Source organism: Pelodiscus sinensis, chromosome 8, assembly GCF_052426305.1.
Source record: "Pelodiscus sinensis isolate ZL-2025 chromosome 8, ASM5242630v1, whole genome shotgun sequence".
Taxonomy (NCBI): Eukaryota; Metazoa; Chordata; order Testudines; family Trionychidae; genus Pelodiscus; species Pelodiscus sinensis.
This window is the reverse complement of record NC_143059.1, coordinates 53,373,877-53,400,348: the sequence shown is the minus strand read 5'-3', so window position 1 is coordinate 53,400,348 and position 26,472 is coordinate 53,373,877. Positions and strand designations below refer to the sequence as shown.

The window sequence follows — 26,472 nt, the reverse complement described above, 5'->3', positions numbered from 1 at the left end:
TTTTCCTAATGTGCAACCTAAACCTCTCTTGCTGCAGTTTAAGCCCATGGCTTATTGTCATATCATCAGAGGCCAAGGAGAACAATTTTTCTCCCTCACCCTTGTAACACCCTTTTAGATAATGGAAACTTACTATAATGTCCCCTCTCAGTCTTCCCATTTCTAAACTAAACAAGCCCAATTCTTTCAGTCTTCCCTCATAGCTCATGTTCTATAGACCTTTAATCATTTTTGTTGCTCTTCTCTGGACCTTCTCCAGTTTTTCCACATCTTTCTTGGAAATGTGGTACCCAGAACTGGACACAATACTCCAACTGAGGCCCAATGAGTACAGAGTACAGTAGAAGAATGACTTCTTGTGTCTTGTTTACCACACTCCTGTTAATGCATCCCAGAATCATGTTTGGTTTTTGTTTTGTTTTTGTATTTTTGCAGCAGTGTCACACTGTTGACTCATATTTAGCTTGTGGTCCATTATAACCCCTAAATCCCTTTCTGCAGTACTCCTTCCTAGACAATCACGTCCCATTCTGTATGTGTGAAAATGATTGTTCCTTCCTAAGTGGAGTACTTTGCATTTGTCCTCATTAAACTTCATCATATTTACCTCAGACCATTTCTCCAGTTTGTCCAGATCATTTTGAATTATGACCCTATCCTCCAAAGCACTTGCAACCCCTCCCAGCTTGGTATCATCTGCAAACTTAATAATCATACTCTCTATGCCATCATCTAAATTGTTGTTGAAGATATTGAACAGAACCAGTCTCAAAACAGACCCCTGCAGAACCCCACTTGTTATGCCCTTCCAGCATGACTGGGAACCTTTAATAACTACTCTCTGAGAACGGTTATCCAGCTAGTTATGCACCCATCTTACAGGAGCCCCATCTAGGTTGTATTTCCCTCGTGTATTGATAAGAAGGTCATGCAAAACCATATCAAATGCTTTCCTAAAGTGTAGGTATACCACTATCACCACTTCTCCCTTATCCACAAGGCTTGATATCCTATCAAAGAAAGCTAACAGATTTTTTTGACATGATTTGTTCTTTACAAATCCATGCTGGCTGTTACCTATCACACTGCTTTCTTCCAGATGTTTGCAAATGAATTCCTTAATTACCTGCTCCATTATCTTTCCTGGTATAGGAATTAAACTGACTGGTCTGTGGTTTCCTGGGTTGTTCTTATTTCCCTTTTTATAGATGGGCACTATATTTGCCCTTTTGCAGTCTTTTCTTCCTCTCCTGACTTCCATGATTTTTCAAAGATGATAGTTAAAGGCTCGGATACCTCCTCTATCAGCTCCTTTAATATTCTAAGATGCATTTCATCAGGCCCTGGTGACTCGAAGACATCTAGCTTTTCTAAGTAATTATGACAGTCCTTATTGTTAGGTCCTTTTTGTGGAATGGTTTCATAATCTCTAATTAAAAAAATCTTGCCTAAGTAGTAACAGAGAAGAAAATAACACACATAATAATTAGAGCCAGACCCAAGCTTTTTCTTGGTCATTATTTATACTAGAAGAGTTACCTGGCATTGCTTGGGTCCTTAACTCAAAAATTTTGTTTTTCTTCATTTAAATCATTGTTTTGGGGTGTGGCTGTGGCTGAGGGGTTCCTTATGCAGGCTGCCCCGAGAGAGAGGACAATCCCAGACCTTTCTCACTATAGCACCTTGGTTAAGGAACCTGCTGGGCTGTAGGCTGGAAGCCAGCCAGGTAAGGTCTCCCACCCAGAGCCTGCCTCTGGTACCTCAACCCTCTGCCTCCCTATCTCATGTAACCCAAACATTCTGCACCCCTGCCCCAGCCTCCTTACATCTTCCCAAATACTGCATCCCCTCGTACATACCTCCTCAGGTCATATCCCCCTCTCAGACCTTGCACCCCAATCCACTATCTCTGGCCACAGCCCAGATCCCTGCACCCCCTCCTGCACTCCTGCTCCAGTTTACAATCCCCTATCAAACCCTGCAGTTGGCAGTTCTCTCTAGGTGCTGTGTACCCCTGGCAGGGCAGGGGTGGGAGGCAAAGACTTCGTGCACTTCCCCGTCCCCAGGCCAATCAGGGTCTTTGGTCAGCGGAGCACGTGAAGTCTCCTGGCCCTGCCCCAAGTCTGTCCCTTCCAGGATGTCCCGCAACCACTTCTGAAATTCATTAAGTGCCCCCCTCTTCAGAAATTATTGCCCACCCCTGTTCTACAGTATAACCATCCTTCTTATCAGACCCCTCCATTTTATGAGATACAGTTTAATTTCAGGCACATCCCATTGTTCTGGCACAACTAAACCCTTACCTTTCTTTAAGGTAGGATAAGAGGAAGCTGTATACTGATTGTGGTGGTCCTAACTCTTACCTAACTCTTACCATTCTTGAATAAACAGAATCATAGGCGGACAGATGGAAACACAGACAGACAGATGCACAAATTCTCTTTTTATATATATAGAGAGAGAGACAGAGAGAGAGACAGACAGATAGACGATTAGATTATGGCAGAGCCTAGGGGGTGTCACTTGAAATTGAGAGTCCCCTTGTGGTAGACAGTGTGCATTCACATAATAGCAGACAGCTCCCTGTCCCAAGCACACAGTCGGATATGACAAGACATGACAAACTGAGGCACTGTGTGATTCAGTGACTTGCCCATGTTCACACAGGAATTTTATGGTGGAGTCAGGAATTAAATCCAAGTCTCCTGAGTCCCAGTCTGGAGTTTTAGCCACCAGGCGTCCTTCCTGTCTTCAGAGGGAGTTGTCATCAGTCTGAACCTGGGGTTTGATTGCCACTCAGATCTGGCAATGGAGCTCCCCAAAGCTTGGAGGTGCTTAGATTTGGAGTTTTGGTCCTAGCCCATTACAGAGCTAATGGCAAGCTACACGGCTCACAGTCAGATCCAAACCTCTTTAAAGGTGGGTGATCAGCTCTGTGGTTTTGATTCTGGTTCATCTCAAATTGTCGTGTCAGGGTAAGAGACTGTACCGAGATTTACTAACTATGCATCGACATGCTGTCAGTCATAGTGATTTATTTGGATTTGCAGTGCTGAACTAATTAAATTACCCATGTTAGACTAAAAAAAGATTTCTCTTGTAGCACTAAGTAAAATTATTGCCTCTGTCTAAGGAGACTAGCAAAGGTTAACAGTACCTGTTTACACTGCTAATAAAGAAAATCCTGTTAAACTATGTCTGATGCCATTACAGGTTCAGTAAGAGTCCCTGAAGAACACATTGCCAGAGAAATGGTTTTAGACTTTTTAATCTAATTTTATGGAGGGAGGGGAGACTCGGGAGTGTATCCTGTTTAATTAGCAAGTAAGTGGAAACTGTGCTGTGACACACAGAAATTTCCTTATAAAAACACAAGGAGATTGTGTGGAATGATATTTAGCTCTCTTACAGGCTGCTGTATTGCAGAAAAGGTCAACAATGGGAGAACATGTATTGTTACAGATTAGGTTTGCCAAATGACTTCAGCATTGTACATTGGAATGCAAGGTCATTTGTCTTGTTCAAATTGACATCTGCACCTTTCTTTGGCCCCGCATGCTGTTTTTCTTCACACCCCTATTTTTAAAGGAACTGTGCTGGAAGCTCATTTTAATCAATCATGTGTTTAGTTGGTTACCATGTGCTCCTGTTCTCTGAAGTTGAGTTTCTACGGGTCTAGTTCAGGTTGATCTAAATAATCTATCTATTTTAATCCCGGTGACCATGGCAATTCATGTCAACTGTCCCCGTTTACACTCTGATGTATTAAGCCTTTTATGTTTTATCCACATAATGCTTCAGCTGTTCCCATTTTGTTCTCTGTGTATTTGTTAAAACATAACACAAAGAAAGTAGGGTACGTCTACACTACAGCGCTAGTTCGAACTAACTTAGTTCGAATTAGTTAGTTCGAACTAAGCTAGTTCGAACTAACGCATCTAGAACTAAAAACTAGTTCTGCTAATTCGAACTAGCAAGTCCACATTGAGTGGACTCTGAACAGGGCTTAGGATGGCCGGAAGCAGTGCTGGCAGGGCATCAGAGGAGGACAGCGTGGAGATGCTGTCTCAGGCTAGCCGAGGGCTGTGCTTAAAGGGTCCCGACCCCCACCCCGGACAGACAGTTCTCAGGGGTGCCCCGCTTACAAACCAGTCCTGGCTTGGAGTGCCCGAAGTACCCACACTGGGCACATCACACCACTCGGCCATCAGCCCGGCTGCACTTGCCGCAGGCTGCCATCTGGGGAGAGGGGACAATCGGGGGGCTGCAGGAGAGCTTCCACCCCCAGAACCCGCAGAGCCAGCCCAGTCCTCCCCATCGGGGGCTCGTGCCCCATTCCTCCCTCACCTCCTTCCACTTACCCTTCCCTAGCCCCCCTTCTTATTGATGTACAAAATAAAGGACACATGTGTTCAAAAATAGAAACTCTGTTTATTTAACAAAACTCGGGGAAACTGGGAAAAGGAGGTGGGAGAGGGGAAGAGAGAGGCTGGGAGAGGGGAGGGGGAAAACTGGGAGGAGGGAGCTGAAAGGGGGAAGCAAGGGAAAGGAGGGGGTGGGGAAACTGAAGGATCAGGGGTGGGGGTCTCGCCGGGCCGACCGCCTCCCAGTACAGCGAGGGAGGGGGCCTCGGCGTCCCCGGGGCGATGGGGTGGAGGGTGCGGAGGTTGAGGTGGGGGGTGTGGACATTGAGGAAGAGGTTGTGGGGGTTGAGGAGGGAGAGGTGGGAGGGGGAGCAGGAGTGGGAGGAGGGACAGCAGTTGGGGGGACAGCTGGTGCAGGATCAGCACGGGGCACCATGCTCTGCAGCAGGAGCTGCAGGTTGGTGCTCAGCCCTCGGACCTCAGACAGCAGCTCGTGGCGGACCTGCAGGTCTTCCCGCATCCAGGCCTGCAGTGTGCGGTGCACCGCTCGCAGGGCCCCAAGGTGCTGGTCCCGGTACTCCTGCTCCGTGCTGGCAGTCCGGAGCAGGCCGCGGGTGCGGGAGCATGTCCCAGGCGGGGTGGTGCGCCCTGCACGAGCAGCTGGTGCAGCTGTAGAGAAAGAAGAGAAGGGGTCAGTTCTCCCTGGGGACGCAGAGGATGATGCCCAGCCCCCTCCCCAACTCCGCAACGTGAGGGTGACCATGTCCTGCACCGTCACAGCCGCTGTGCTTGTACAGAGGCCATGGTCAGGATGTCTGGCTCTCCCCGGGACTGGAAGCTGCCCCAAGACCGCACCCATGTCCCTGTGCCATGTATAGTGTGGCCGGGGCGGTGGGGGGAAAGGGGAGATGTCCCCTGCCTCCGTGTAGAGGGGACATGTGAAGGGAAATCATCCTGCTGGGTCCTGCCCCGGGGTCGGGAGCATGTCACGTCTCTTTGCACAAGCATGTGCCTATTGGGCAATGGCCCCTGGGTGTCACGCAGCTGGAGCCACCTGCCCAAGGGTGGCATGGCACGTGCTCGCACGTGTACAGGTGTCTGCGTGATCCGTGGAAGGCATGGCCCACGCGCGCGGTCCCTGGTCTCCCTCCCACCTCCCCCCCCGAACTACTTAATTCAAACTACTTACCCGGTACGGTCTCCCTGGACGACCCTGCCGACTCCGGTGCTGGGACATCCTGCGGTGGCCCCTCCGGTGTGCCCGGGTCAGGGCCCTCCAGTCCCGGCTCGCTGTCCCCCAGGCTGGCACGGACCGCCCTGCCCCCCAAGAGTCGGTTGAGGGCAGAGAAGTAGGGGCAGGTGGCAGCCCCTGCTGTGGCGCCACCCCTGGTGGCCCTGGCGTACGCCTGGCGCAGCTTTTTAATTTTAATGCGCACCTGCTCCTGGGTGCGCCTGTGTCCCCTGGTGGCCATGGCGGCTGCTATGCGGCCATAGACGGCCGCATTCCTCCTCCTAGTGCGGAGATCATGGACGTTGGGGGCCTGCCCCCAAACCTCAATGAGGTCCATGACCTCCGCACTAGTCCAGGAGGCCGCGCGCCGTCTACGGCCCCTGGCTGGCCCCTGGGTGCTGGGGGACTGGGCAGGGGACATGTCACTCCCACTGGCTGCCTGGCTCATGGTGGGGCCACTGCTTCGGGGCAGAGACTCCTGGCAGGGCTGGCTGTCTCAAGTGCCGTCTGGCCAGAGTCTACCCCTTTAAGGGCCCGGGGCTGGGGGAGAGGAGAAGAGTTTTCCTGGTTGTGCCCAGAGAGGCCACCAGGGGGAACCTGGGAAGGGCTAGCCTCCCACTAGTTCGAACTAAAGGGCTACACAGCCCTTAGTTCGAACTAGCTAGTTCGAACTAGGCGTTAGTCCTCGTAAAATGAGGTTTACCTAGTTCGAACTAAGCGCTCCCCTAGTTCGATTCAAATTCGAACTAGCGGAGCGCTAGTGTAGCACCTATTAAAGTTAGTTCGAACTAACGTCCGTTAGTTCGAACTAACTTTGTAGTGTAGACATACCCGTAGTTAAGAAAGACATCCCAAACGGCAAACAAGTTTCTCTATTGCAGAGATGCATGATCACCTTGTATTCAGTTTGAAGTAACCCACTTGTACTTACACAGGGGTTTTCCTATTAACTTCTCAATCTATCTGCATGATCTAATAAGAACATTCTGGTTAACAACATGGTAAGACTTGTGGTCCTTTCTGTGTTTAGGGTTTGACACCCAGAAAAACCGGACACCCACTTGGAACTACAAATACAAAGGTACAAATTGGCAGATCCTACAGTAATAGTGATCAAGAATGATCTTGGGGAGTGGAAGAAGTGTTCCTTGCATATGAACAGTCCTATTATCATTGCTTAAAAATCCTCTTAAAGGTATCCTCATATTTATATAGCTGTATTCATTTCAGAGAATCCCATAGTACAGTGTGTACCAGGGTGCACAATAGCCTCTTAGCAGGACAGATCCAGCCCACCTAGGGCTTTGATCTGGCCCACGAGGCAGTTCCAGGCCCTGCCCCCTAGCCTGTTGCCTGGGAGCTGGAGACATGTGAGACCTTTTAACTGCTTCTATTTAAAATACTTGCGTCTTCCCCACGCCCTGCCTCACAGCCCCGGGGAAGACACGAGCCCTTTTAATAGAAGCAGTTGAAAGGGCTTGTGTCTCTGCCTCCCTAGCAATGCGCTAGCGGCGCCAGAGCTATGAGCCCTTTTAACTGCTTCTATTTAAAAGGGCTTGTGCCTTCCCCACCCCTGTCAGGCAAAGTGTTTCCTGGCAGCCACAGGAAACACGAGAACCCTTTAAACAGAAACAGTTAAAAGGCTCCCAGCTCCCGGCACCGCTAGCATGTTGTTAGGGAGCTGGAGATGCCAGAGCCCTTTTAACTGCTTCTATTTAAAGGGCTCACATCTGCTGGGTGACTGCGTTGCCTGACAGCCACCTGGCAGGCACAAGCCCTTTAAACAGAAATAATTGAAAGGGCTCGTAGCTCTCGGTCCCACTGGCCTGTTGCCTGTGGGTATGTCTACACTACAAAGTTAATTCGAACTAACAGACGTTAGTTCGAACTAACTTTCATAGGCGCTACACTAGCGCTCCGCTAGTTCGAACTTAATTCGAACTAGCGGAGCGCTTAGTTCGAACTAGGTAAACCTCATTGCACGAGGACTAAGCCTAGTTCAAACTAGCTAGTTTGAATTAAGGGGTGTGTAGCTCCTTAATTTGAACTAGTGGGAGGCTAGCCCTCCCCAGGTTTCCCTGGTGGCCACTCTGGCAAACACCAGGGAAACTCCATTGCCCCCCTCCCGGCCCCAGACCTCTTAAAGGGGCACGGGCTGGCTACGGTGCCCGTGCCAGGTGCAAGCCTGCCAGCACCCAGCCAGCAGACCCTGCACCTGGCACGGATCGAGCCAGCCACCCGATGCCCCCCAGCCCTCCCCCTCTTCCTGGGACCAGGCTGGCGGCTCCCGGGAGCTTGCCCAGGACCGCAAGAGGCAGGCACCCACCTGGTCCAGTGCGGACATCGTGGACCTCGTCCACGACCTCCACACTAGGCACAGGAAAGTGGCCGTCTAGGGTAGGAGAGCTTCCAGCCTGGCCACGCAGGAGCTGAAAATCAAGGTGGTCTACTGAGACCCCCGACCCTGAGCCCTGAGCTTACAATGGCCGTACTGGGTCAGACCAAAGGTCCATCTAGCCCAGTAGCCTGTCTGCCGACAGTGGCCAACACTAGGGACCCTGGAGGGGATGGATCAAAGACAGTGACCAAGCCATTTGTCTCATGCCATCCCTCTCCAGCCTTCCACAAACTTTGGCCAGGGACACCACTCCTACCCCCTGGCTAATACCACTCCATGGACCCAACCTCCATGACTTGATCTCACTTCTCTTTAAACTCTGTTCTAGTTGTAGCCTTCACAGCCTCCTGCAGCAAGGAGTTCCACAGGTTGACTCTTTGCTTTGGGAAGAAGAACTTTCTCTTACTAGATTGAAGCCTGCTACCCATTCCTTTCCTTTGGTGTCCTCTAGTCCTTCTATTATGGGAACTAATGAGGAACTTTTCTTTATGCACCCTCTCCACCCCACTCATGCTTTTAGAGACCTCTATCCTATCCCCCCTCCGTCTCCTCTTTTCTAAGCTGAAAAGTCCCAGTCTCTGTAGCCTCTCTTCATATGGGACCTGTTCCAAACCCCTGATCATTTTAGTTGCCCTCCCCTCTCCCACCCTCTCTCTTCCCCTCTCCCACCTCCTTTTCCCAGTTTCCCCCAGTTTTGTTCAAGAAAGATAGATTCCATTTTGGAAGACACGTTTTCTTTATTTTGTACATCAAGAAGAGGGGCTAGGTAAGGGTAAGTGGAAGGAGGTGAGGGAGGAATGGGGTACGAGCCCCCAATGGGGAGGACTGGGGTGGCTCTGTGGGCTTCTGGGGGGTGGAAGCTCTCCTGTAGCCCCCCAATTGCCGCCTCTCCCCAGATGGCAGCCTGCGGCAAGTGCAGCCGGTCTGATGGCCGAGTGCTGTGATGTGCCGAGTGTGGGTACTCCGGGCACTCCAAGCCACTTATTCGGAATGGAAGTGGCCTTAATTTGATTTAGTTCAGTTCACTTCCAAAGTGATGTAGGGTCACATTTCAAAGGTATCTAAGTAGCTAAAGAAGTAGGAAGTCAGTTAGACATAAGCTCGTATGTAAGGCCTAGATTTAGAAAGGCACCTAGGCATCTACAGAGGCAGGTAGTCACGTAATGGGATTTTCACAAGTGCCTGAGTGGACTCAGCACGTAACTCCCATTAAAATTCAGTGGGAGTCAGGCACCTGATTCACAGAGGTGCTTTTGTACATTCCATAAGGTGCCTGCAGGGGGCGCCGAACCATTGCTAAGGGGGTGCAGGGCCAAGGGCAACCCCCATACTGCAGGATCCAGCCATGCTCCGTCCTGCTCTGCCCCCAGTCTACTCCTTCCCTGAAGCCTCATCCCTGCTGTGCCCTGTCCTGCCTCCATTGCACCCCTTCTCCCAAGAGACATGAGTTAAAGAATTACGGGGGGTCCTGGTGTGGGGTGGCAGCGGGGGTCAGGCCCCTGCACTCACCGTGGTGGTGGAAGCCATGGGGAATGGAGCGATGCAGCAGCCTGTTCCACTCTGCTGCCATCTCCCAACGGAGTCGCTCCTCCTCTCCCTCAAGCGATGTTCCGGGCTTGGCACAGACTGAAGCTGGGGCTGGGCTCTCCACGTCCCACCGCCGCAGTGAAGCAGAGTAACCCGGCTCAGAGAAGGGCAGAAGAGTAAAGAAGGCTGCTGTGTCGCTCTTTTTCCCGTGGCTCCCATCACCTGGCACCTGCTGCTACCCCATTCCAGCCCCACCCCAGGTAATTCCTCAGGCCTGCAGATAACATGGGGGACTGTCCTGTCCATAGGATGATTGAGGCAGCCGTCGCAGGTCCCCCCAAAGTGCAGAGTCTGGGGCAGTTGCCCCACATCATTCTATGGACGGGACAGCTCCGGGTGCCTATCTGCTTCTTTTGGCACTTAAATACTCCCTACATCATTTTGAAAATGGAACTTGGGCAGCTAAATCACAGACACACTTTTGAAAATGTTGCACTTACTACTTTTTTTTTTTTTAGTACAATTGTTTAAGATTCCAGTGGGACAGAAAACTACAATGGCCAATATTAAAGTAGGGAAAAAGCCATCATGGTACGATTGGGTTTTGAGATCTACAAGGCAGCCTGCAAGCTGGAGAAAATGGCCACACGAAGCCGCTTGTGTGTTGGTGGCAACAGTCATAAAACTTTCCCATTTTACAGTTAGCAGAAAGGGACAGAGCTGGACTGCTTGCTCAAGCTTCCTCATTCTGCTTCACTAGGGAGTAATGGTGCAATAATAAAAATATAAATGACGTAATGAAGTATGCATTTCCCTCCACCATGCAGTAGCTTCAAAAGTGCACTGAAAAAAAACAAGCAATGTCAAACCAGATGGAATTAAATAAACCCTCAGAACCTGTTGTTGTTTTTCCTAATTGTTGTTATTTATTGCTTGTACTGGACGCCCCCTAGTTACACACCTGGATCCTTTTGTGCCAGGTGCTGTATAAACACAGAGCACAAAATAACCCCAACCCACAGAAATTATTACTTATTTCTATTATCAAAGACCTTGGCACCTGAGTCATGGGCCAAGACCCTATTGTGCTAGTTGATGTACAAACACAGCAAAGCCTATAAGCACGTGCTTAACATCAAGCACCTGCTTATGTCCCATTGACTTTGGTGGGAATTTCTCATTAATAAGGGTTCTGTATCATCTATCTGTCTTTTATTGTATACAGTACAAGTAACATATTGCAAAGATCTCTCCTTACCAGTGTTTGCATTGTACAGAAAGCCAATTGCCACCCTGAGTTCATATCTAGAGCAGGTAGCAAATAGTTTATTTCAACCACTTCCTAGCCAACAGCACAACATTTTGTTGTTAGAGTATTTGAGATGTAACTTCCCATTAGTGGTTTTCTAGCATTGCTAATGGCACGAGACTGATTGTGTAGGTAACTTTAGCTGGCTGAGGCATCCAGCCTCACCTTGAAATTCTTCATAATTGGAGAGGTCACCTATGGAATGATTTTCAATCTTCTTTGGAGGTACTGCAGTGTATTTGTACACTAGGGCCATCTGTAAATTGGTTAACCCCGAACAATTGCAGATCTGCATTTAGTATTATTGCCTTCCTCTAACACACACACACACACACACACACACACACACACACACTCACTCACTCACTCTCTTCTATAGTGTAGAGCACCTTACATTACCGATAGATTGCTGGATCATAAGATTGCCTTTCTTGTAAGTATGTATTTACAGATCAGAAAATGCAGTTTACTTGAAAAATTCTTGCAAAAGTTTTTTTTCTTTTTCTGAACAATTCTTACATACCTATATGTTTTTCTGTGAAAGTGAAAAAAGGAACGTATTTTAGTGTGGAAAGGGGAAAGAGGTCAGGTTTTTATGCTCTGGATACCTGTTCAGGATGCAAATGAACTTTCTGTACAGTTCATTGCATCATGTGAAGGCCTCTGCTTGCATCATGTGAAATGAAACATATATTTCACTTCACATGATAGAAATATCTTTCCTTGGACAAAACTCCCACTGAAGTCAGTGGGTAAGGATAGCAGGATAGAACTGAAGTGTTCATTGAATTTTTGCTCATTTTATATTTTGGGGGGATTTTTGCCTGTTTTATTCTGTTGTTCCTTGTGTGGCCTGGATACATATTTGGGTGAGGAAAACCTAATAAATGAAGCTGGCAGCAGCAGCATCACTGTTATTATTGCACTGTGACACTGTAACAAAGCAGAACTAGGAGACTGACGCATTGAGTCATGCACCAGTGTTCTACATTTTAGATCAGATATTTCTGTTACAGTTGACACCAAAATACAATCTGCTTCATTTGGCCATTTCCTTTGCTTTGCAGGCGGCTGGGTAGATCTCACACACTAAGCCAAATAGCAAACTAAAAATATTTTCCCATAGCTGCATCTTGGCCTTTGTAACCTTCTGACAAATGAAATCGCGGCCAGGACGGGCTACTGAAAGAGGCTTTACCCAGCTCCTTTGTAAGGAAAGGAGAAACTGAGAATTTATGAAAAATGAACAGCAAGGAAAGAGCGCTCTAGTTCAAAAAGTAAAAAACCACTTTGGTACTTGTACACACCAAATTCTGCAAATTATAAATAATAATCTCCATGGCTACGAGACATTGATAGGAATGCATCTTCTCCTATTGAGCTGGTGTCAGGGCTGTTTGCCACTGTGGCACTCTGAGGCTACATCTACACTGCAAGCTTTTGCTGGCAGAGAGTATGCTAATGAAGCGCTCATTAGCATTTGTCGAGCTGTCATTTGCATATCTTTGCTGATGCTTTTTGCACAAGAGGGTTTTGTGCAAAAACTAGCAGTGTAGATGGGTCCATTTTGCACAGAGTCCCCCCCCCCTTTTGTGCAAGATCCTGTATACCTCCTTTTTTGAGGCATAAGGGATCTTCTGCAAAAGGGGTTGTTGTTTTTTTTTTGTGCAGAAAACGGACCTGTCTACATTGCTTGTTTTTGCGCAAAAATCTCTTGCACAAAAAACATTGGCACAGATATGCAAATGACAGCATGACAAATGCTAATGAGCGCTTCATTAGCATACTCTCTGCCACCAAAAGCCTGCAGTGTAGACATAGCCTAAGTGCAGAAAGTGAGGGCCCACAAGAGAGCTTAAAAACCTTGCCTCAACAGACACTGGTTGCCACAACTTCCCAGAGTCACAGATTCCCTGGCTCTGAGAAATAAACAAACAAACAAGCTGCCACCATTAAGTGATTTTTTTTTTAATCCCTAAAACTGGGGGTGAACACTTGAACCCATCCTCAAGGGTACCCCAAGTTCTTTTGCCTCAAAAGAGCTTGAAAAAAGAAGAGGAAAACAAGCTGCAGTCTCTGGTAGCTGACTCTTCAGTCAGAGGCATGCAGATACACACAGACCGACAGACCTTCCAGGACACAAGAATCAAATCATCACCTTAAAAAAAGTGATTTTTATTACAAAACAAAAGATAACACATACTTGGTTGGTAGAAGTTACGGAGCAACTAAGGAAAACAAATTAAAACACAGAGAAAAGTCTCTGGGCACAACGTGAGGTAACAAATGAGGAGGAGAGGCATCAATTCACACAGCACAGTTCAAACCAAACCACAAAATAGAGAAAAATTACCCTGAATGCGACTAGATTCACTTTTCCTTTTACTTACTTCCAATTTTCTCTTCGTTCAGTCCACTCCCATGCCCCATATTCCTTGGAGACATAGTAGTTCTGCCTGGATTTAAGTCATTCTGTTTCTTTCAACTCTTGGTTATCTCTCCCAAATAAAGAAAGCAGGCAAGGAATCTATAGCCAATTCAAATTTCAACACTCTCTTATGATTGGTTTTCCGGCCCGTTTGCCAACACCTTTGCTAACTACCTGAGTTTAACCCCTTAGTCACCGGGTGCTGGTCAGCACTCCTGTCCATTAGAGATGGTAATCCTCAATAAATAAAATCTTGCCCTTTACAGAAGAAAATAGGGAACTGAGAGGGAAGAGAGCTGGACAAATAAGCTCTCAAGGATCTCAGAAGGAAACCATTAAGAATAAAATCCATGTATTTTTTGATTCACAGCTCAGCCCAACAGGTATAATGTTGACACAGTCCCTCAGGGTAAAGCCTTAGTCCCCCGCTAACTGAAGTTATGTAGAGCCCACTCATTTTTCTAGGCCAAGAATTAATTCTTTTTTTCCGTAATAGTAAGCTGAAATGCTCATAAAGTTTTATAAAATCACAGGCCTGCAATGAAACGTGTACTAAAACTCATCTAAAAGCTCTTGCCAATATGGATAAAATACTCTGTAAGATACAATACATTCATGATAACACACAGCTAAGGTCTGTAGTGAGATGGGAAATAGAGAGGAAAAAGAATATAAAGGCCAAACATCGGGGAAATGATCAAGCTCAGGGAAACCAACAGCACATACAATAATTAGATTTGCCCCTGGCTCTGCTACTGGCCATTGACTGACTTTGGGCAAGTCACTTTGCCTCTTGGGGACACTGTTTCCTCATCTGTAAAAGGGGATGATGGTACTGGCCTTGTTTGTAAAGTCTCTAAGAGCTGCATCTCTGGTGTCATCTTCAGCCAAAGAGAAGAGAGATGTATCTTTCACATAGGATTTCAAGAGCATCTCATGAGATTAATTATGAGCAGAGAGGGAGTGGAGTTAATGCAGATGACAATGGATGCACAGAGAAAGATCCACCTTGCAAGACTCAATAAGTAAGAGTTTGGGGACAGTGTAGCATTTCTTCTCAGAGAAAGAATTGTGTGACTATAGGGGAATGATGACCAGTGTTCCCTCTAAGATTTTCCCTCTTTGGGTAGGTTGAAATTTTTTTTGAGGAGAGGGGGCGGGTTGAAATTTCTTTTGTGCAACACCAATATTGAGGGGGTGTGTGGATGTGCATGTACCAGTACAAACAAAAACCACAGATATATCTTTTAAATAGTCCATTGGTGTGGAAGAAAATATATTAAAGCAAGGGATAATTAACAAGGGGCAATGCTTGTGATTATTTCATATGAAATCAAATAAAAGGAAAATTAACACTACCCTTGCCTGAAGAAATGGGTTGTGCCCATGAAAGCTCATGATACTCTTTATATATTTTGTTAGTCTAGGGTGCTACAGAACCATTGTTGTTTAAGTTTTTTTTAGTTGCAGACTAACACGGCTACCCCTCTGAGACCTGAGAGTACATGTACCATCATCCTTTCTAACAGACAGATGCATGTTTCAAATATCTTGCAAATAAGATTTCATTCTACAAAGGAGCTGGCATCACACCTAGTACTTCCTGCTTCTGACTCATAAGAGCCAGAACTCTACCAGATAGCAAAGATCTGGCCTTAATGCAATACAGTTTACCATGTATTAATTAGTAACATGGGATTTTTTTAAAAAATCAATAAGATCAGCATTTTAGATATCTGCAGCACTCAAAACAATTCAGTTAAAATAATCTTTTTCTTTCTTACCTTAAGCCATTAATACAGGGATAGGCAATAATTTTTGATGGGAGGGCCACTCCAAAAATTTGGTAAGTGGTCAAGGGCTGCACTTTTCCATTATATTAATGGAGGAGGTGCAGGGGTCTGGGATGGAGGTTGGGTGCAGGAGGGAGCTTGGGGTATGAGATTGAGGTATGGGATCTAGGAGGGAGTTTGGGTGAAGTAGACTTGGGGCAACGGACTATGGTGAGGAGGGGGTACAATGGTATGGTGAGGAGGGGGCCTGGGAGAGGGTTGTGACCTGGGGTAGGCGTGCAGGAGCAGGTGAAGGGATTTGGGCTGTGACCAGGGATAGCAGATTAGGGTGCAAGGTCTGAGAGGGGGTTGTGACCTGAGGAGTGGTGTAGGAGGGGATGCAGTGTCTGGGAAGGTGTATGCTGACTGGAGCAGGGATGCATAGGGTAGGAAGGCAGAAGAGGGGGGCAGATGGTTGGGGACGAGAGAGATTGGGGTACCAGAGGCAGGCTCTGGCTGGGAGACCTCACGTGGCTCCCAGCCAGCAGCCCAGCAGGTTCCTTAGCCAGGGTCCCTGCCTTCCAGCCCCTGTACATGCTCAGGGTAGCTGCAGGAGCCATGTTTATTGCTCTGAACCAGGGGTGGCCAACATGCGGCTCTTCAGAAGTTCCTACGCAGCTCCTCACACAGGTCCCAAATCCAGGGCTAGAGCTACAGATGCCAATGATCCAGTGGGCCAGAGGGTGCTCACTGTTCAACCCCCAGCTCTGCCTACGTGCCGTCCCCCTCCATCCTTTCTCCCCTAGGATCCTGCCACTTCCCACCCTCTCCACTAAGGCTGTCACACCCATGCTCCCTCCTCCAGTGTCTCCCACTGAGAAAGAGCTGATCACAGTGGGCGGGAGGAAAAGGAGAAGGAGGCACTGACCACTAGGGCTGCCAGTGGGCGGGATGTGCTGAGAGTGGTGTTGGGAGATGATCAGGGCTGGTGACCTAGGACTGTTGCTCTTTGGCAATGTGCATTGGGAAATTCTGGCTTCTTCTCAGGTTTAGGTTGGCCACCCCTGCTCTAAACTGAGTGCTGTAAGCCCTGGGGATGAAGGAGGAGGGGCCCGTCACATGCTATCTGTTCTGCAAATAGGCAGCTGCTATTGACTAGAAACTGGCCAATGGGAGTTACTGGGGGCGGGAGCAGTCTGAGAAGCCTTTGCCCTTCCCCCAGGCTCTCAGCATTTGCAGAAGCACATGGCTCTGCACCCGGCTTTCCTGAGTGCCTAGCTGGTACTATTTGGCATCCAGGAGGTGGGCGGGCTAACCCCCCATAGTGCCGAGCTGGTGTGGGGCAGGCAGGGAGCCGGTTGAGGCTCTACTGGCCTTATTTGGCCTGCAGATCATCTTTTGACCAGCTGTGGAGTAGAGGCTGGAACCAGCTTCTCCATTTATAGTAGGCAGCAGCTGCTACTTCTGCTCTTCCAAGATGGCAAGTGCCCCACCTCCCCTTTCACCAGCAGATCAGCTGAGCTGTACTCCCTGCCTTCATGGGCAGCTCTGAACCTCTGCATGGGGCTCAGAAAAAGACTGCGCACCCATGCAGGCACACAGCTTACAGGGGACCTTGTTGACGACTCCTTTCTGTGCCTTACTATTCCTCTCCATCCTTTGCCTGTTTAGAATATAAGTTCTTCAGGGCATAAACTGTCTCCCACTGTGTTTGTACAATGTCTCGAATAATGCATTCTCATTATGTTTGGGGCCTGTAGGCCCCACCATAATAGAAATTATTCTAGTAATAACAGTAAAACATATTCAATAGAAGGACATTTAAAAAAAATAATAGCTGCACCGTGATAAACATGTGAGAAGGAACACAGCTCACTTTTTGGTGCTGTGAAAAAGCTTGTGAATGCTCTCCAAGCTCTGAGAACAACAGATTTTTCAGTGTGCTCACAATTCTCATTACTCAAAAAATTAAAGTTGTTGCCAGTCAACCTAAAAACAGTTTTCCCCCAAAACATTCAGTGAATCAAAAAGTAAAACAAAATATTTTTGGTCAAAGAGAACATTTCATTCAAACCTTTGTTACGTTTTAATTAAAAACATAAAAGGAAAGGACATTTGGAAAGTAAACATCATTTAGAATAGAAAAATCTAAATGTTTTGTTTCAAAAATGTCAAAACAAGTATTTTGATGTTTTAGAAGAGGATTTTTTAGTCAAAACAATTGGGTGAATTTAGCTCAAAACTGCAAAATGTTTTGGTGTCGCCAAATCTGCATTTTTCACTGAAAAAAGTTTTGGTTGAAAACCTTCTCCCATCTCTACATTAAATATGACATTAGATGGACTGAATGTGCCATTATCTGTGTCTAGAGTCACTCAGAAGCATCCTTGGTAATTATTACAATTAAGTGGTTTGGCATATATCAGAGATATGATTGAGTAGATTCTGCTAGAGTTCTAATGACAGATAAGTGTCCTCCAACAAATATCCCAAACTGAGGGTGTGCCAGTCGCAACATTGTAAAGATTTCATGGGAATACTTCCCAGACTAATGGATAATTACACTGGAACAAAAATTAATCATTTGTCCTTCTCTTCATGTAATTGCGGAAAATCTCAAGGCTACGTCTACACTGGCGCGTTCTCACGCAAAAACTCTTTTGCAGATTTCTTTTGCGAAAACTCTTCCAGAAGAGAGCGTCTTCACTGGCATGTGCTTTTGCGCAAGAGAGGTGCTTTTGCGGAAGAGCATCTATGCCAGTGTAGACGCTCTCTTGCGCAAGAAAGCTCTGATGGCCATTTTAACCATAGGGCTTTCTTGCGCAAGAAATTCATGTTGCCTGTCTATACTGGCCTCTTCCGCAAGAACAGTTGCACAACAGGGCTTATTCCTGAGCGGGAGCGTCAGAGTTCTGGTGCAAGAAGCCCTGATTTCATACATTAGAACATCAGTTTACTTGCGCAAGAACACGCGGCCAGTGTAGACAGGCAGCAAGTTTTTGCGCAAGAGCGTCCGCTTTTGCGCAAGATCGTGCCAGTGTAGACACAGCCCAATTCATTTTCACATGTCTGTTCATGGAATGTTCACTATCATTTTTCCTAGTGTCAACCTACTCTCTCCTCTGCAGGCCTTGTGACGAGCAACACCCGGAAGTGAAGGCAGATGGTTACGTGAACAACCTCGCAGAAGCAGTGGACATTATTGTGAAACAATTGCACAAGTGATTGTGTGGCAGAAGATACCGAGTTAAAGGCACGAAGAAGTTCGACTTAAAGTCTAGGCACCGGTTACCTCTTCCCCTGTTCAATTCATTTCCCTTTCTTCACCTAATATCTACACAGATGCAAGTAGCCACAGGCAAACAGTATTGCTACTAGTCTGTCGATAACTGTGTTTTTCAAAGCTTCTCATTTTAGGTATTAAAATGAAATACCTTAATGATAGAAACATTAAACCTAACAGGTGCTCATTACTTCTGTGAATCATCTGACTTTTCTAGCATCCGTGCATCCTCTTTAGTGCCGTGCAGCAGGAAAAACAGATAAAATTAGCTGGCACAAGTGGGTCTTGAACTACTTGGGCCAGATCTATCCCTACCTAGGGAGCAGAACATTGTCCCAGCCTGGAGGAATCCCCAGGCAGCATAGGTCAGGCTCAAAGCTGCTCCCTTCTGCGCCAAACTGTGTGTGTAAGATACACGCACACACACCAGTCCCAAGTTCAAGTTTTGGGGGACACCCCCTCTCCATATAATGGTACCCTTGATTTCCACCTGACTGGGTGTAACCATCTGCTAAGAGTAGCATCTTGCTGAAAATTTCCCAGCCTAGGGAGTGGGTGGCTTTGGAGCTGGTCAGGGCAACAGTCAGGGCCTGTTCTTGGTGGGATTTTCAGAAATGCTCAGTATTGGCTTAACTCTGCACCAAGTGAGGTCAAAGTACAAGGTCTAGGGGCCACTTAAGACCCACTTCACATGCCTGTCCCCCATCTGAACTTTCACAATCTAGTCACATTATTTTAGTCATCAACGGCTAAGAATAACCTCTTCTGCTTAAACGTTATTTTATGGCTGCTGGATGCCAGGCTTAATGATCTGGTGTTCGGTTCCCAGATTTAAAAACCCAAGTAATGACTTTGCCCTGTACTGCTATTGCTTGGAAATACTACTTGTAACAGGAAGAAGGTGGTGAAATCATCTGTGAATTAAATAGCATGCTGCTGCCTGCATTACTGCTTTATATGTTGCCCTTGTGGTTTTCAGCCATTACTAACCACTGAAGCAAATTAAATGTTATGAACAACCCAGGACCAATCCTGCAAGGTGCCCAGCAGCCTCAGCCAGGTGGCTTTCCTTCATCTGAGCTGGTGCATCTTTGCCAGGCCAGGGTCAGCGTGACATCTCTCTGGGGCTCACTGCCCCTGACGTTATCATGGAAATGGCAAGGGCATTTCCCCATGTCTGGCAGTTTATTCAGGTTTCGTGTTCCCATTTCCCCCTTTTATGCCTTTGTCAGACCTTTACTTGCACTTCCCTACATATTGACAATTGTCTGGCGCTGCAGTGAGTTTGATTCTGGAGATAAGTACAGTTATTACAAATGGAGGAATAACGTGATTGACATGCTGTCTTCATTAGAGCACTGATTTACTGAATTAATAAAGCCAAGTACTGTGATTCTGACTCCTGCTGTTTTCAGCCCACCCCTCGTCCTTTATGCACCTACAGCAATTTCTTAGGGATTCAGGAACATGTGTTTCTAAGAATAGAATTACAGGAGGGATAATGTGTCATGCATTCCCAAGTACCTGTGCCTGCTAACATAAGTTCATTAAAGGGCCACACACCCCTTATCGTATAGGTGATTTACAACTGATGCCAATGGTAGTCCAAACTGGATGCAGGAGTGCTATTATTATAGAGATAGTATGGGGAAAATGCTGAAAAATGCAGCAAAACAAGACTCCCTTTAGCAAAGGTGAGGATTGGAAACACACATCAGCAGAAGTCTTGAAGCATCAAAGTTCCTATATATAGGTAGCTCAAGGAAAATAAGAAAATGAACAGCTGCTTTGCTACCTATCAAACTGAGTGGAAAGGGCTGCCAAAAAGAGCAAACTAAAAGAAAATATAAGATTTTCCTCCTAGCATTTCAGCTGTTATAGGTGACAACAGTGTTGTCTTTGGCCACACCCCATTGCGGCTACGTCTACACTGGCATGATTTTCCGGAAATGCTTTTAACGGAAAAGTTTTCCGTTAAAAGCATTTTCGGAAAAGCGCGTCTAGATTGGCAAGACGCTTTTCCGCAAAAGCACTTTTTGCAGAAAAGTGTCTGTGGCCAATCTAGATGCGCTTTTTTGCGCAAAAAAGACCCGATCGCCATTTTCGCCATCGGGGCTTTTTTGCAGAAAACAACTCTCTGCTGCCTACACTGGCCCTTTTGCGCAAAAATTTTTCGGAAAAAGACTTTTGCCCGAACAGGAGCAGCATAGTATTTCCGTAAAAGCACTGACAATCTTACATGAGATCGTCAGTGCTTTTGCAGAAATTCAAGCAGCCAGTGTAGACAGCTGGCAAGTTTTTCTACAAAAGCAGATGATTTTTGCAGAAAAACTTGCCAGTCTAGACACAGCCTGATTGTTTCCATTCATAATCTTTCATGGGGAGTGTGGTTGGGTCCCCGGCAGCTGTGCAGCCTAGTAGCTGGGTCGCTGAATAAGTGGGGGGGGGGAGATGCAGGCCCCTATCTCTCTATGTTTCTGGCACTCTTCCTTTACTCCTCATGAAATGAGGGTTGCAGGAGTTGGAGTAAGAAGTCCTTCAGCTCAACATTAATTCGAAATAAAGGCTTGTAGTGTAGATGCGCACAATGTTATTTCAAAATAATGTGAGTTACTCTGAAATAATGCTACTGTGTAGACAGACCCTTAAGTTTGGGGTGTGGCCCTGAGTCCAGATTCCCCTCAGTTGGGACTTCCCAATAGGTTTCCCCTCCCCTCGTCTATGTGGTGAAGGCTTACTTTACCCCCTGGCTGCTGAGCAGACAGGCTCTGGTTCAGGCCCTTGAACTGCTGAACCAGGCACCTGACTCCTCTCTAGTTAGCTACGCACTGATCCAGGTTCCTTTCTTTTCTCCTCCCTTCAGGCCTGGCATTGGCTGCTGGTAAAGTGGGGTGGGGCTAAAAGTATTCTTTAACCCCTGGAATGGTAGGTCCTCCTGTCTCCACTCTCTCACAGGGATATTTTGTAAGGGCTCAAAGCATATACTATGGGAGGGAATGTGGCTTAGTGGACAGAACACAGGCCTGCACTGGGCCTCAGGAGAGCATTTTACAAAGGCAGGAAACATTAACCATGCTGTACAGGTGTGGAAACAGTTACAGAAAGGTTTAGTGATTTACTTGAGGTCACACTAAGTCTGGATCAAATCTCAAAATAGAACCCAGGGCTCTGTCATCTAGCACAGCTGTGCTAACCACAAGGCCACACTGTCTCTCTCATGTCTACCTACATTGGTTCTAACAGTGCCTTCTCCTTTTATTTCTTTTGACAGTATTTTACCTTTAAAGTCTCCCCAAGATCATTTCGTAGGGAAAAATTTAGGGGTGGAGAAGAATCAATGAGATTTTTGAGGTTTGTTTCTTTTGCTGAGGGACTTGCAACTTTGTGTTAACTTGACAAGCCCTGAGAAGTAGGTGGGATTTTTTCTACCAATCCTTACCAGACAGACCACTTAGGTAAAATGAGTAAATTCAAGGAAAAGCAATGAAGGAAATTGAGTTAAAAAAAAAGCCCAATAGGATTTTAAAAAATGCACACAAATTAGTGTTGGCATTTTGACTAGTAAAGCCTGGTTCCAATAAAGCATTTCCTCTTAGCCTAGATCCACACCATGTTTCAAACTCAAGCTTATAATTAGGGGAAAAGAGAAAATGTTGGGGTCAAAGAGTTAAAGGGAAAATGCCCTAAGTTAGGAACAGATGGTTTGTAGTATGGGCTTTCCTGTCTGTTGCTGGTGATGTGCAAGGAGGTAAAAGACCTGCTGCAGAGAGATGTCTGCCATCAGGAGAGTAGAAGGTCTGTAGAAAGCTCTGACTACTAAAAGATAATGGTAATTGAGAAGTTAATTCAACTGCTGTGATCATGGCATAATAAACTGGCCTCGTTACCAGATGATCCAGTCCTGTTAGGGGGCCAGAGAAGAAATGTACTGTGGTATGTCTGCTAGTTAAACAAATTGTATGGCCCATGTAGTATGCAAACTTTTCCGTTCCTTAGAGTGGGGGTACACAGAGTTGGCTGGGAGGGAAAATTCCATTCTCCTCTAGATAAAGTGGTACTGGCCACATTAATATGCTTCCTCCAAAAAGGTACTTATGAGAGCAGTTTACGTGAGATCAAATGGAGCTGGAGGTGAAAGTCAGGAGATTCTTGTCTTCCCTACATGTTCAGATAGTACCTCCCAACAGCCAGTGGCAGGCATGGCCTCATGCACAGATCTATTATAAAGCATCTTTGGAGTTTGTCTTTTCCATATGTAAAAGATCACTCCCTTAGGAACTCAACTGATGGGCCCGTGAACTGCCCCTTTTAAAAAGCTGCAGCCACCAAATAGCCAGAGACCCTAATCAAGCTGACACATCTGTTAGTCTTTAAGGTGCCACAGGACTCCTTGTTTTTGCAGACATGGCTACCCCTCAGATCCTAATCAGTTTGTCAGTCTTCCAGCTGTGAATGAGTGGGTGTAGTCAACGAAAGGAGCCTTTAGGTGCATAAGAGGCTCTATTCAGGAAGTTGTGGGCCTTTTTATGAGGTAGGGAGTGTTTAGTACTGGGAGAAAAACAGGGCTGTTCTGCTACCCTATGGCAAATTCCTTACCAGGCCTATTATTTACAGATCCTCCTTATAGTGGAAGATGAGATGAGATTTTTGTGGTGCTATCATTATCTAGATGATTGCAGCATAATTTCCCAAGGGTAATGGTGAAGCCTCATTGCTTGGAACATTTAAAACTAGCCTGGACAAACCACTAGTAAATCTGCTCCTTGGTATGTTTTGCAGAGCTCTATGGGAAAGGACAGTCTGATGTAACAGGTCTGTTCCAGCTCCAATTTCTAGAAACTCCTCTTATAATGCACACTAGGAATAGCAGGAAGTTTTAGCCCTCTGTTCACACAGTAGAGCAATGTTCTCTGGAGTTCTTATAGGAGCCGTACTAATGGGGAAAAAAAACATTTGTAAGCACTAATGCACCAGCAAAGAATCTAGTGGTGGGTGGGGAGGCTTTAGACAGCAATGGGTGAAGCATGGTGGTTTTAAAGTGGTGGGGCCTGGACTCTGGAGAAATAGAGGGTTAGGAATCGGGTCATCCCTTTGAGAGCTAATCTGACCTCTCCCATAGGCTCTGTGTGACTGTGGCTAAGTCCCTTCACCTTTCTCTCTTCTCCATACAAATGGATCAGAGCGGTGGCTGAGTTAGTCTGTAACAAGAAAAACTTAAAAAGCAACAAATAGACTAGTAGCACCTTAAAGACTAACAAAACATGTTAACGGCTGCATCTAGATTGGCATGAATTTCTGGAAATGCTTTTAACGGAAAAGTTTTCCGTTAAAAGCATTTTTTGAACAGACCGTCTAGATTGGCAAGGACGCTTTTCTGCAAAAGCACTTTTTGAGGAAAAGCGTCCGTGCCCATCTAGATGCGCTTTTCCTCAAAAAAGCCCCGATCGCCATTTTCGTGATCGGGGCTTTTTTGCGGAAAACAAATCTGAGCTGTCTACACTGGCCCTTTTGCGCCAAAGCTTTGCGCAAAAGGGACTTTTGCCTGAATGGGAGCAGAATAGTATTTCCGCAAGAAACACTGATTTCTTACAGTAGGAAGTCAGTGTTCTTGTGGAAATTCAAGCCGCCAGTGTAGACAGCTGGCAAGTTTTAATGTAAGATTCAGTGTTCTTGCGCAAATACTATGCTGCTCCCGCTTGGGAAAAAGCCCTCTTGTGCAAATGCTTTTGCGCAAGAGGGCCAGTGTAGACAGCTAAAAACTGTTTTGTGCAACAAAGCCCCGATGGCGAAAATGCTTTCTGTTAAAAGCATTTGCGGAAAATCATGCCAGTCTAGACATAGCCCTGGTGTTTTACCCATGCTGACTTATAAATGGAAGTGGTTTGAGTAAATACAACTTATAGTTAACATACTGGGCCACAACCTTTTCTCAACACAAATCCCAGTACCTATTGTGAATGTCCAGGCCCTCCTTTGCCCTATTGGAGAAGGGGATAAACCACAGAAGAATAAGTAAATCTGGTTAGACACTCTGGAGAGCCACCAAACAGTACAGTGTTAGACACCTACATATTCAGACACAATAGCATGAAATTGCTATTATAGGGCCAGGGGATACATGGGGTTGTGACTAATATAATCACACGCAAATCAGTTCAGCTCAACACGTTGGCAAAACCAGTCAATGCTCTTGTTGCCTTCCTAGTCCTTTTCTTGTTCATTTTTACTTAGGAGCAGTGGCTCTAATGGCCAGAGAATTGCTTTAAAGCTTTATCATGTGAACAACCAGTAACAGGGTATAAATGGTGCTAAAGTTTCACTTTAAGATAATTACTTTCACTTCCTCATGACCTTCAGCCTGGGGATAGGGCTACTTTGTAAAGTGGGTGGTAGCACTCCGGCCATGATCTAAAGCAGAGATCCCCAACCTTTTGAGGTTGTCGGGCGCCAGGGGGCGTGGCTGTTCGCCCACCGGGCGCCAGGGGGTGGGGACACTTGCGCGCCCGGGGGCGCCCCCCATAGCCGCATGCCCGGGGCCAGGGGCCCCCCATAGCCACGCGCCCGGGGCCAGGGCCCCCCCATAGCCACGGGGCCGGGGCCCCCCTATAGCCGCGTGCCCAGGGCCGCCGCTACCGCCCCCCCCCGCAAGCGCTGCGTGCCCGGGGCTGGCGTTTCCTCCCCCCGCAAGCGCCGCGTGCCCGGGGCCGGGGCCAGCGCTTCACCCCCTCCCCCCGCAAGCGCCGCGTGCCCGGGGCCGGCGCTTCCCTCCCCCCGCAAGCGCCGCACGCCCGGGGCCGACGCTCCCCGCAAGCGCCGTGCCATGTGCCCGGGGCCAGGCCAGCCCCGAGCACCTGGCGGGCGCATGCAAATGCCCCCGTGGGCGCCATGGCGCCCGCAGGCACCGTGTTGGGGACCACGGATCTAAAGGAATGTCTTAGATTCAGTCTCCTTGCATTTAGAAGCCTTTCATCAAAATCTTATTCAGGCTTTGGGGAGAGCTGCTACAGGTTGAACCTCCCTGGTCCAGTGCCCTCAGGATCGGAGTGGTCCTGAACAAGGGAATTTGCTGGACCATAAGTGGTCAGGCATCCGGGCTCTCCTCCTGGCAGTTACCCCGGGAGAATCCAGAGACCTGATCTCCTATGGCTCTGCCTGGGTCTGCTGTCCCCAGCCTGCTCGCTGGGCTCTGCTCCCTGTCCCCAGCTGAGTGCATGGCAGCAGCTGCTCTGGAGGTTCCCCAGCCCTGCATGTGGTGGCGGTGGCAGCAGCTGCTTCCTGGGTGCCCCAGTCCCACACATAGTGGCAGCTGCTCTCGGGGCTCTCTACCCCCAGGTCACTGCCCTTGCTGGCTGCCGCTAACCAAACCGGTTCCACTCCCAGCCGCTCTCAGCCTCTGTGCCTGGGTTATCTGATCTAGCAACATCTGTGGTCCTGCTGACTACGGATCAGGGAGTCCCAGACGAGAGAGGTTTAACCTGTACTAATTTTCTGGAGTGTGAGGTTCAACTTGTACTAATTTTCTGGTAATTAATTTTACCCTAAAGAAAAAAGAGCTGTGCAACACAGACCAATCCAGAGCATGATTGGAAGTGGAGCACACAAAGTATCTCTCTTTCATCTGATTTTGCAGCTGCATTAATCATCTCCTTTATCTCCTCAGGAAGGCACAGTACTACTTTATAAATAAAACTTGTCAATCATCTTAGTTTCCTTTGGAGTATCAATTTCTATGCTCACCTCCAAATCGCTTGGACACGAAACACACACATCACGCCCTAACCACACTAGCTACCTGAACCCTCTGACCCTTGTCTGTTTGATAAATTTCCCCACAGGAGATCTACTGAAGATAGCACAGTGCATGTTGCAGTAAATGTCATGGTAAGGGCACTCCACGTCAAACATCTCGCTCTGCCACCCAGCTGAATCTACACAGCAAATATGACTGCTGAGAAGTGCTAAGTTGAATTTACTAATTTATTGTTGAAATGGAGCCAGCATCCCCTCCCTAGATCTCTGTAGCATTACGAACTTTATTTAAATCAGTCGCACACTGACCCAGGCCACTACAATGTTCAAGTCCTGCTCCATGTTATTTAATATCCCAGCTGATGGTAGAATGCCTCATCCTCTAACACCTGGTCAGTATCAAAATACAAA

The 26,472-nt window shown here is 47.2% G+C and overlaps 1 protein-coding gene across 4 annotated transcripts in view; it reads left to right on the top strand.

The window, feature by feature from the left end:
- Nucleotides 1-19,705, top strand: part of LHPP (phospholysine phosphohistidine inorganic pyrophosphate phosphatase) — a 178,059-nt gene extending 158,354 nt beyond the window's left edge. For 2 of the 4 annotated variants that reach the window (XR_012905670.2, XM_075935301.2), the window contains 2 exons: nucleotides 6,626-6,676; nucleotides 18,158-19,705. Coding sequence is in view for 2 of the 4 variants with exons in the window: in XM_075935301.2 (XP_075791416.2) it covers nucleotides 6,626-6,632 (7 nt within the window). In the remaining 2 variants the exon portion in view is untranslated. The remainder of the gene's footprint in view (nucleotides 1-6,625; nucleotides 6,677-18,157) is intronic. The other 2 variants (XR_012905669.2, XM_075935300.2) reach the window with 1 other exon arrangement.
- The last annotated feature ends 6,767 nt before the right edge of the window (nucleotides 19,706-26,472 follow it).